The sequence below is a fragment of the Fundulus heteroclitus genome, unplaced genomic scaffold (assembly GCF_011125445.2).
Source record: "Fundulus heteroclitus isolate FHET01 unplaced genomic scaffold, MU-UCD_Fhet_4.1 scaffold_311, whole genome shotgun sequence".
NCBI classification, from domain to species: Eukaryota; Metazoa; Chordata; class Actinopteri; order Cyprinodontiformes; family Fundulidae; genus Fundulus; species Fundulus heteroclitus.
Window position 1 is genome coordinate 102,261 of NW_023396721.1, and position 12,106 is coordinate 114,366.

Sequence of the window (12,106 nt, forward strand, 5' to 3'; positions counted from 1 at the left end):
CTGCAACCTTATCCGCATACTTAATATTTCTATTTTGAATTGATTTTTTTTTTTTTTAAAGCATCCTTAAACCAAACTCTGCTTTTCTTATTACAGCCTTTCACCTGTGCCAGACTGCGATTTGGACATTTTCCACTGCTACCTGCTGTGAAACTCACCTGCATCAAGAGCTCATAAATACACATACCTCTTAATTCTAAATTTATTTAGACAAAAACATAATCTACACATTTACACAACACAATTATTTTAACACAAAAACATACACACACACTGCTAAATTTGATTAACTTCTATCTTTCTATCAAGCAAAATATTTGTACTACATTTGACTTTATTTTTGCTTCTGATTTTAATAACAACTTTTTCCCTCCAGTTCTCTTTTGCTGTGATTTGACAGAATGCCACGAAGAGGGCGTCGGTCGGAGGCAGCCAAGATCAGATGGAGAAGGATGGACTCTGAGCCAGATATTGCCAAGGTATATCAATTATACATTGCAGTATTATCTTTTTTTGTTCTCTTACCATTTCAGTAAATGTTGGTAGTTTTGGCCTTGGGCATGATTGCAAATCTTTCTCTGTCTATAGCCCACGACACCCCAACCCACCCCGCAGGCCTGGTCCCCCACTCAGTCTCCAGAGAAGAAGGTATAACTATCATTTTTGTTTTCAATGTCTTATTGTTGAATTAATTCTTTACTTATGTTACTCATTTCTGTCTTTAGAAACCCCTACTGATGGCGTTCGGGCCCCCAGACCAGGTATGGCCATGAAAAATGTTTGGTAATTTATTTGCAGCAAACAAATCCAGTTTACTTTATAGTTGACCTAAACATCTATTTAAAAACATTTCTTTCATAGACATGTCCCATGGTGTGCCAGGAGGAACCTCGTGAGCCATCGACCCCCCTCCGGTCTCGTATGTAGAGAACATTGTAGAATTTCTTTAATTCTCAAAGACCTGAAGGTTTGATCTTAACATATGTGTCTCTAAACAGGTCAAGGGACAGGGTATCGGCATCGTGTCATGCAGTGGGGCTATTCACGCGTATCCAGGCGTAGGCGTAAGTTCGTGCTCCTAGCCGAGGCTCCAGAGAAAAAGGTATTATATATATATATATTTTATTTTTTTTTAAATTTTGATTTGAGGTATTGTTCAGGATTTGGGGGGAAGATGAATGGGAGATTGACCTTTGCATTTGTGCTCACTGCTGTGAAATGGGTGCTTTATTGGTCCGTTGTGGTGAAAATAGAGCTGAGCCAAAATGCTAAGATCTTGATTTAACTGTTCTATGTTCCTGCCCAAATCTATTGTCATGAGCTTTGGGTTGTGACAGAAACCCCTGGGAACGTCTTGGGATTCCCCTGGAGCACATGACCCAAGTAGCTGGGGACAGGGCCATCATGGCCTCCCTACTGAAGCTGCTTCCCCCATGACCTGACCTCCGATAGCCATATCATAAACTAATCTTAATGTTGAATCAATATCCATTAAACCCTTTTTTTATTTTTTTTTTTATTAGTTTGCTCTATTGGTTGGCGATTCCCATTTGCGAGCTATTGTGGATGGGTTTGTCACCATGCCAAAGAGTACTTTCTCCTTAGGGGTGCTGTCTTCTCCTGGAGCATCTGCAGACGAGTTGCGACGTGAGGTACTGGATACGGTTCTGCCTCGGACCCCAGACGTCATCTGTCTTCTGGCGCCCAGCAACAACTTGAGTTCTAGCACGACCTACCAGGAGGCGGGACGGGACTTCGACTCTTTGTTGCATACCATAAGCAACCTCTGTGCTAATGTAAGTTTATTACCCACTACATTTATTTCTAGTCAATTACATCTGAAAATATGACATGTTAATTTGCTTCTTCTGTTTTGTTTGAAATTAAAAGGTGGTTGTTTTGGACTTCCCACCACGGCTCATCGTCGAGGAGAGGGAGCAGACACTCCTGCGACAGGAGTACAGCCGTGTAGCAGCCAAGAGAAGTAAGTGTTGTAAACAATCTGTGTTTACACTAAAACTTTTGTCATATCCATTATATGTTACCAAGTATAGCATTGTTATCTGGGGGAAAAAGAATAAACATTTTTTTATTTCTTTTTTGGGAGGGACTGGGTACTTAAGTGGTTTTGTAAAACATAACTTTTGTACTGAATTTACCCAAAAAACACTCTTTCATTGCCAAGTTTGTATAATCTTTCAACAATACAATGTTAGCCTGGTTGACATTAGGAATAACAATGTTTTTCTTTTTCTGTCTAGATGTTCGGTACCTACCGGTCATTGAGCACTTCCCTCTCAGCCACCTGGACTTGTGGAGCAGGGATGGTGTAAGTTATATTTTTTTTATTTTTAAACAACATTTGACCTACACTTCCTGTGTATAATAAAATATTTTCTATAACTGCGTTTCAGGTTCATCTGAGTGACGCACCTGGGATGGAGGTTCTTGCTAAGTTGCTGTGGGCTGCGGTCTCCACGCAACTTCAGTTAAGTGCGCCTGTGTCTGAGTCTCTAGCTCTGTCTGCTTTTCCACCTCTATCTGCTTGTCCCCCCGTCTCGTTGCCTCCTTGTCCCCCCGTCTCGTTGTCTCCTTGTCCCCCCGTCTCGGTGCCTGCTTGTCCCCCCGTCTCGGTGCCTGCTTGTCCCCCCGTCTCGGTGCCTGCTTGTCCCCCCGTCTCGTTGCCTGCTTGTCCCCCCGTCTCGTTGCCTGCTTGTCCCCCCGTCTCGTTGCCTGCTTGTCCCCCCGTCTCGTTGCCTGCTTGTCCCCCCGTCTCGTTGCCTGCTTGTCCCCCCGTCTCTGTGTCTGATTTTCCACCTCTGTCTGTCTCTGTTATGCGCCCTGTGCCTGCTTCTCCCCATGTCTCGGCAAGACATCCCTTTCCCAGGCTTGTTGTGGACTGCAAGGGGCCTGGTCAGAGTGCTTCACACCCCTTCCACGGGACTGTCGTCGGTGGTGGCCAGAAGGTACTCCATACATACTTAATTTCTTTTTTCGTAGTCTTTTAAGTTGTGATTTCTTGTGAATTTGACCCATATAGATGAACTGTATTAAATTACACACATTGCACAATCTTTTTATCTTTAATAGTATTTTTAATATTCTTGGTGTGTAGTCACAACAACGGTGGATAATAACACAATACTGAATTTGTTAAATTTTCTTTTGTTCCAGGCTTCTGTGTTGGAACCCTGTGTCAGAGGTCCCCCTGTCCTGTCTGTGAGGGCTACACATTCCCAAGCCGACAAAAGATATGATAAGTTTTCACGCAATCACCAGTGCACATGCATGGCTCTAACATTTTTAGCTTACCACAATGAGGGGTTAGAGTTTAACACAATGTTACTAGACAGAGTGATCATGAAAGGTGATAAACTTTATGTTGCCACTAAACGGCAGCTATTGATGAATGGAACTTTTGAAGATAACCACTTAACATTTGAAGAGATGCCTAGGAATGTAATGACAGACACAAACCTTTATGAAGTACACACAACAGGTTTAAGGGTTGGTCGAGTCTTTGCTCCTTCTGAAAGCCCTCAAAGGTCTCGGCAAATGGCTTTGTCTCTTGGTGAAGAACTGCGGTCTCTATCAGAAAATGTCACCCATGCATTTCTTCTGGTGACTCCAGAATGCATTGCAATTTTCAGGGACAGAGATGGCAGGTTTGGAGTTTTTGATTCCCACTCAAGAAACTCTGCAGGTCTGCCCCAACCCTATGGCACTGCAATAATGATGACTTTCAGCAACCGAACTACCATGCTGAAACATCTGCAACGGCTGTTTCAAAACCGTGGCCCGAATGCCACCTATGAGTTTGTACCAGTGGGTTTTGTCAGGAATAATGACCTTCCTCAGGACTTGACATTTCAAAATGTTTCACTTCGCCCCACACATGCAAATCCAACTGTCAGAAAACCAGAGAGTGCTTTGAATGAAGACAAAATGCCTCCATGGTTGAAAGAAATGGACAACGTTTTTGAGGAAGTTAGTCCAACAGCCAAAGCAAGTCAACCTGTTGGAAAACCAGACAAAGATTTTGATGAAGAGGAAATGTCTCCATGGTTGAGAGAAATGACAAATGTAGTAGAAGAAATTGCTCCAAAAGTCCCTCAGATGACAAAAGTTGAAAAAGCCAAGAGAAGAAAAATTAAGAACAGGCTCAAATCACAGCAGAAACAAAACACTACTACAAAAATTAGAGAAAGTGCATCTGAAAAATCCTACATAAGAACTCGATACAGAGATGATCCAGTCTTCAGAAGCCAGCAAAAAGCATACACAAGAACTCGATACAGAGATGATCCAGTCTTCAGAAGCCAGCAAAAAGCATGCATAAGAACTCAATACAAAGATGATCCAGTCTTCAGAAGCCAGCAAAAAGCATACATAAGAACTCGATACAAAGATGATCCAGTCTTCAGAAGCCAGCAAAAAGCATGCATTAGAACTCGATACAGAGACGATCCAGTCTTCAGAAGCCAGCAAACAGCATACATAAGAACTCGATACAGAGATGATCCAGTCTTCAGAAGACAGCAAAAAGCATGCATAAGAACTCGATACAGAGATGATCCAGTCTTCAGAAGCCAGCAAAAATCATACATAAGGACTCGATTCAGAGATGATCCAGTCTTCAGAAACCAGCAAAAAATGAAAATGCGGGAATCAATGAAGGAAAAGTACCATAAACAGCCTGATTATCGTGTCCAAAAAATTAAAAATAGTGCTTCCAACAAGAAAATAAAGATGTCAAACAACATTCTTTCCAGAACCCAGATACTACATCATGCTCTGCGAATCAGAAGAAAGTACAAAAGAAATGTCATCTTATACCACAAAACTCCACAGCCCCTGATGACTCAAGAAATAAAAGCTGCAATACAAAAGTTTCACGATAAAATTCGCCATGGTCCCACATATGTCTGCACGGTGTGTCACAGAGCTCTTTTCCCAGGTCAAGTAAAGCATTGTAACAGAGGTAAGTATACAAAGAACAGGGAAGTGGTGACTGAGTGCTTAACAGGAACATATGTTCACATCTGTGGATCTGCATGCTCTGCCCCATGTTCTGTACCTAAGGAGAGGATGCAAGAATGGATCTGCTTCACATGTGACAACCACCTATTCAGAGGAGGGATGCCACCAATTGCTGTTGCAAATGGCTTGCATCTGTCACCCATTCCCCCAGAGCTTGCTGAGCTGAATGTGCTAGAAAGGCAGATTATTGCAAAAATTATCCCATTTGCAAAGATCGTGTCATTGCCAAAAGGACAGCAAAAAGCAGTGCATGGAGCAGTTGTATGTGTTCCTTCTGATATGGAAACAACTGTAAACAGTCTCCCACGGCCCAACACAGAAGCCCAGCTCTTACAGGTCAAGCTGAAAAGAAAAATAACATTTAAAGGTCATCAGTACTTTTACACTGTTAACATGAAGAATGTTCTGGCTGGTCTGACAACACTTAAACAGACCCATCCCGATTACAGGGATGTTACAATAAATCAAAGTGCTGCCTGTGATTTTCAACAGGATGAGCCAACCCAGGACTCGATCCCTGAATCTGACACTGATTCAAGTGCAGCAACAGACCAACAACCTGAGCACATAGGAGAAGAGCATCAAGCGCTTCGACCTGGTTTAATCTTAGACACCTGCATGCAACCCCCGGACCTGGGACAAGAAGTATTATCTTATGGAGACGGAATTTTCAGCATTGCTCCTGCCCAAGGAAACAAACCTGTATCCTTCTTCAGTGTTCCCAGACTTGAATCCATGGCTTACCCAGTCCAATTCCCCACTGGAAGAAACACCTTGGATGAAGTCAGACGAGTCAAGCTGTCTCCAAGTATGTATTTCAATGTACGTCTTTTCTCAGTAGACACTAGGTTTGCGGCAGACCAGAGTTATCTCTTCTTTGCTCAGTTTATCACTGAGACCCACATGGCCAACAGCAGCATGTCTATTCAAACACGAAAAGGAAAACCGACGACCAAAGATGGACGGCACATTTCCAATAAAATGCTCCAGAATAAAGAAGAGGTGGAAACGCTGATCCACAATAAAGAGGCCACTCGTTTCATGCAACCGTTAAGAGGCACTCCAGCTTATTGGGAAAAAGGCCTCCGTGATTTGCACGCCATGGTTCGGCAGCTTGGAAAACCTACCTTCTTTGTGACCTTCTCCGCTGCTGAAATGAGATGGCCACAGTTCATTGAGGCCATCAAAGCTCAGCATGGACAACAGGTAGAGTTTTCAGAACTTGACTGGAATGCAAAGTGCGATATTCTTAGAAGCAATCCGGTCACTGTCATGCGAATGTTTGATAAGAGAGTGGACGCACTCTTTACAGACCTCATTCTTTCCCCAGCGCAGCCCATTGGACCTGTTGAGGATTACTTTTATCGTGTGGAGTTTCAGGCTAGGGGTTCACCTCATATACATGCGGTGATATGGATTAAGGATGCACCCAAGATGGAAGATCCGTCATGTTGCGATCAGGTCATAAATTTCATCGACCGCTACATATGCTGTCAATTGCCCGATGAAACCGCAGACCCTGAGCTCCATAAAATTGTCAAGGAGGTTCAAATGCACAGCAGAAACCATTCTAAATCGTGCAAGAAACGAAACATTGAATGCCGATTTGGATTTCCCAAACTACCCATGGAAAAAACCACGATTACCGTTCCTCAGTTCGATGTGGATTTGGAAGATGACGAGAAAAACACAGAGCAAGTGTCAGAAAAGAAAGTTGAGAATAACTCCAAAAAATCCACATCCAGACTTGTCTCTAAACTACAAACTGAAGCTAAAAAGAAGCTGAAGCCAGTAAGGGATTTACTGATGGACGAAAAATCATCTTTCAAGGATTTGTCGCAGCTACTCCAGGCTTGTAACATGACCAGCCAGGAATACAGATACTATGTTGATGCTCTCACTTCTGGCATGGTGGTAATGATGAAGCGTAGCCTTGAGGACATTTGGGTCAACGCTTACAACCCCATTCTCCTCCGTGCATGGAATGCCAACATGGACATTCAGTATGTGCTTGATGAGTACAGCTGCATCGAGTACATGATGTCCTACATAGCCAAGCCAGAACATGAAATGTCACAGTTTCTCAAGTCTGTCATTGAGGATCTGAAGAACTCAAATGTCAACCAACAGGATGAGATGAAGAAGATCATGCAGGCTTATTCAAAACAACGAGAGGTCAGTGCTCAGGAGTCTGTAGCCCGCACCTGCAGTCTACCTCTTAAGAAGTCGTCACGTAGTGTCATTTTCATTCAAACAGCTGAAGATGCTATGAAAATGAGTCTTCCAATGAGCAGACTCAAGAACATGGGCCCAGATGAGAAGGATATCTGGATGAAAGGATTGCCAGACAAATACATCAACAGACCTCAAACTGTGGAATTTGAAAACATGTGTCTGGCTGTATTTGTATCTGAATACAGGGTCCTGTACGGTAGGCAAATTAAAGGACCCAATGCAATTCCTCTCTTAAACGAAGCCGGCTACATCCAGAAAAGAACAGTGGGGAAGCCAGCCGTCATTAGATTCACTCGTTTCTCTGAAACAAAACAGCCAGAAAAGTTTTACAGGCGGCTCCTGAAGTTGTACTTGCCACACAGGAGTGACGAGGATCTCAACAGTCATGAACACCCTTCATATGAAGCATTTTACAACAATGGACATCACCGTAGGTGGCGTGTGAAACAATGGGTGGACTTTAATCGGAACAGGTATGAAGGACATGGGAAAAAAATTGACAAGATCATGGAAAAAATAGAAAGGCAAGGACCAGTCCGGAATGCTTGGAACACTTTTGCACCTGAGGTCGAAGTGGACCGTTTGGAATGTGTTGCACAGCGACCAGTGGTGGAAGAAGACGACGAGCAGGACCCTGTTCCAGATTACCAAATGAATGTATCCCTGCCAGCTGTTGAAGTACCAAGCCTAAGCCCTGACTTTGTGAGACAAATGTTCCGCAGTTTAAATCAGACTCAGTCATCCATATTCTATGCAATTCACCATTGGTGCCTGCAGCGTGTCTGGGTCAGAACCCTGAACCCTTCTTTTATTTCTTGACAGGAGGAGCCGGTTGTGGTAAATCACATGTCATCAAATGTGTTTACCAGGAGGCAACTAAGCTTTTGCATCAGCTTCCTAGACTTCGTGATGTCGGTGACATGTCTCAACCCACTGTGCTCCTGACCGCTTTCACTGGGACTGCGGCATACAACATTTCAGGCAAAACTTTGCATTCCATCTTGAAGCTCCCCAAAAGCTTGAAGCCACCTTACAAGGGACTTGGAAATTCCCTGGATGAGGTCAGAGCAGTTCTTTCCAATGTGGAAATCTTGATTATTGATGAAATCTCTATGGTCTCTAAAGAACTATTGGCGTATGTTCACTGGAGATTTCAGCAGATCAAAGGAAACACAAGGCCGTTTGGATGGGATTTGTGTTCTTGCGGTGGGAGACTTTTACCAGCTGCCCCCCTTGGGAGCTTCAAAACCTCTTTGTGTCATGGAGGATGGTGTACTTGATCTCTGGAATGAGAATTTCTGCCTGGTAAGTCTTACAGAGATCATGCGACAGAAGGATGACAAACTCTTTGCTGAGCTACTTAATCGGCTTCGTGTCAAAAGGAAAGCTGATGATCTCAGCGAGGAGGACAGATCTTTGCTGAAGCAGTGTGTTGCAGATCCCAAGGATTGTCCGTTGGATGTGTTGCACATTTTTGCAACCAACAAACAGGTAGATGCACACAACGCTGCAGTGGTTGCCTCATTAGGTACAGCTATTGTTGATGTTCACGCAGAGGAATACAGGAGAGAAACAAAAACTGGAAACATGATTAGTTTGGGCAGTTGCATTAGAGGCAACAGTCGAGATTTGTGCGACCACATCCAAGCTGGATTGGGTATTAGAGTCATGATAACAAGGAACCTGGATGTAGAGGATGGCCTGGTGAATGGAACCTTTGGAACGATAGTCGACATTGTTACCCACACCAATGACGAAATGATAACTGTGAAACTGATCGGACTGAGACTGGACAATTCCATGGCTGGACGTACCAAAAGAATGCGTGGTAAACCAGACGACTTGGTCTACATTGAGAGATTCGAGGAACAAAGCAGCGTAAGAGGAGTGATACGACGGCAGTTTCCACTTAAATTGGCCTTTGGGTGTACAGCACACAAAGTACAGGGGATGACCATGCAGTCGGCAGTTGTTTCTTTAAAACGTATGTTTGCACCTGGTATGGCATATGTGGGATTAAGTCGTACAACTTCTTTGGAAGGGCTTAAAATCATCGATTTTGATGAGAAAAAGATCTACGCTGATGAAAGAATCACAGCAGCCATGGATACGATGAGGCGAGCATCGTTCTCCAACACCAGCCCCCTCCTGCATTTCCCATCAAGTCCTCTGCGCACCACATTGAAAATCATCCACCACAACGTTGGAGGTCTTGTATGTCACTATGACGACATGAAGCACCATCATGAACTGGGATTGGCCGATATTCTCTGTCTTACAGAAAGTCATTTGTTTGGATCTTCTTATCCAGCTTCTTTGCAAATGGAGGGTTATTGTTTGTTTGCACGCAACAGACACGTCTCCTACTCTAGCAGAGCCGACATTGCTACCAAGGAAGGGGGGGGAGTAGCAACTTACTGCAGGAGCATTCTCCAACCTGAGGAACGCAGATACTTTCACAATGTTACAGATCTTGAGTACAATGTCATTAGATTGGACGCTCCGATATCAGTCCTTGTTGCCACGGTTTACAGGCCACCCAGTTATGATCTTGCCAGCTTCTTGAAAAACATTCAGAGCTTCTTGGATGGTCTTTATTCTATTGATATTCAGCCCGTTGTTGTATTGGGAGACTTCAATGAGGATCTTCTCTCTCCAGGAAAAAAAGCAATCAAGGACTTGTTTGAAAGCAAAGGATTCACTCAGCTTATCTCATCTCCAACAACAAAAAAGCGCACCCTGATTGATCACATTTACATATCTCGCCCAGAATATTGTGTCCAGTCAGGTGTGTTGCAGACATATTACAGTTACCACAACCCGGTATACTGTATTTTGTCTTCTTTCTCAGCTGCTGCCTCTCCTTCACTTTTTGACATGTAACATGCGATTGGGCAGGACTGTGTTGCTTTGTTCTTGATTTAATAGTCGCCAATCGCATAGCACAGCTGACTGTTACAACCCTCTTAATAATTTCTGAGTCTAACCATGAGCCTACACTTTCTGCAAAGAAATGACTGCTCTGAATATGTTTTATGGCACAATTTGTTTTTCTTTCTTACCAGTGCTCCCATTAGACTTTCCTTTGGTGGTGGTGGTTGTTATTGATCTTGAGTAGTCTGGAACCGTGTTCCAGAATGGCCATTTTTGGCTACATTTTAAATCTGGGAATGCGTAATTATTTTATTTTTAGTTGCCACCCTGTGCATGCTTCATTCTCTTCCCCTGTCTCTGCTTTCCACGCTGTGCATGCTTCAGCCTCTTGTTGCTATCTCTGCTACCGCCCTGTGCCTGCTTGGAAATGATGTTGCACCTGAAGTTTACAGCTTTGTATGTCAGGTTTTGAGTGGCATTAACCCCTTTTTTCCCCAAGTTTTTCTCTGTTTTGCAGGTTATGCAATGTGACACACATAAGTTTGTGCTTGAAGAACGTCAAAATTAACCTGGTAGACCTGGAAGGCAACCCACCATTAGCAGCAAGGTATCCAATTTACACATGGCCAAACCTAACAAATATTTTATTACAATTTTTTCATCACTCCATCATTCTGCCATTTCAACAGTATCATGATTGTGTTTTTAGGTGATATTAAGTACTGAGGTGTGTCAGGAGGACGTCTGTCTCAATATTCAATGCTTTGATGTAGGTATGTACTTAAAATGTATGTAGTTACAATCTGTACAATGCTTATGTTAAAATCTCAAAAACTTTCTTGTATATCATGGTTTCTGTTAGAATTTGCACTGAACTGAGTATTGCCGTGGACTGAAGGAGTAACCAGATAGCCCTGTGATTGGTCATAGTCTTCAGTTGGACTTGTCAACCCACGCTGTAGACAAGAAGGTACATTTGTATTCTGTTAAAATCACAAATGTCACTGATAACATAAAAAGCCTTATGTAAGCTTTTGTGGTTTGTTATTTCAATTTCAGCAGTTTGGAAGGAAGACGCCAGAGAACTGATTTTTTTTTTTTTTTTTCACTTTGCAACAAAGGAGCAGTTGCCACGTGCTCAAAATGTCCTGACAGCTTTTTGCCGTACTAACATACAGACTCTTTTTATTTCATGAAAGTTTTTGATTTTTCTCTTTTCCACTGACTTCCATTGTCATGTTGGATTTTATGTTATACTGTGATGTTGCATTAAGTTGATTGTTATAGATTTATGATTAAGAATGGAAACTCTCTACTACAGACACACACCAAGATCTACAGTTCTCGCAATCTTTTTGCTTTATGTAGACAACCAGGTTCTGATGAGTATCACAGAACCATAAATTACTCAGTAACGCTAATTTTTAGATTCAATACAGGGTGTCTTCTCGCTCACATTGGCCCACAGCGGGATTCCCCTTGACTTGGCTGCATCAGTTTTTTTTACCATTTCTTAGACGAGGTGGTGTTTTTCTGGTGGAGGCCCAGCCTGAATTGGCATTTCTTACAGACAATGCCCATTACACATGATATATGTATTTTAGTTCACTTTGTTTGATTTCTCATTGTCCTACAGCATTTTATAGTTGTAATTTTAACAATTATTGCCTGTTTAAAGTTTGTTCTGATTTTTTAGTTAATAAATATGTTTATTGTCAGCATACTTATGTCTGTTTATTTGTATACATGACAATGGTAACTAACACAAGGTTTAACATGCAAATGGTATAAACATACAAACATGTTTAGAGAAAGTTGAGTAAAAGGAAAACATTTAGTCTTAAACAGTGCACCAGCAACAGCAAGAACTACATTCTTTGTGAGAATTGCCAAGAAAAATCTATTCAATAAATTGGGGAAAGCTTCCCAATAGAAGACTAAAGACATAGTTGGTGGA

The 12,106-nt window shown here is 42.5% G+C and overlaps 2 protein-coding genes across 5 annotated transcripts; both read left to right on the forward strand.

Moving 5' to 3' along the window:
- The first annotated feature begins 366 nt into the window (after positions 1-366).
- Positions 367-8,094, forward strand: LOC118559533. The gene is made up of 10 exons (XM_036130245.1): positions 367-479; positions 589-648; positions 726-761; positions 862-919; positions 999-1,102; positions 1,524-1,796; positions 1,891-1,984; positions 2,262-2,329; positions 2,415-2,966; positions 3,175-8,094. Exons 1-10 carry the CDS (start codon positions 402-404, stop codon positions 8,092-8,094), a joined length of 6,243 nt encoding a protein of 2,080 aa, XP_035986138.1. The 5' UTR covers positions 367-401.
- Positions 8,095-8,470: 376 nt separating this feature from the next.
- On the forward strand, positions 8,471-11,854 carry LOC118559532. 4 transcript variants are annotated; one of them, XM_036130243.1, is made up of 4 exons: positions 8,471-10,756; positions 10,859-10,922; positions 11,012-11,119; positions 11,212-11,854. In XM_036130243.1, exon 1 carries the CDS (start codon positions 8,536-8,538, stop codon positions 10,156-10,158), a length of 1,623 nt encoding a protein of 540 aa, XP_035986136.1. In that variant the 5' UTR covers positions 8,471-8,535; the 3' UTR covers positions 10,159-10,756; positions 10,859-10,922; positions 11,012-11,119; positions 11,212-11,854. The 4 variants fall into 4 exon arrangements, with proteins under 4 accessions (XP_035986136.1, XP_035986137.1, XP_035986133.1 ...); XM_036130244.1 differs by having other exon boundaries at positions 10,859-10,918; XM_036130240.1 differs by having other exon boundaries at positions 11,209-11,852.
- The last annotated feature ends 252 nt before the right edge of the window (positions 11,855-12,106 follow it).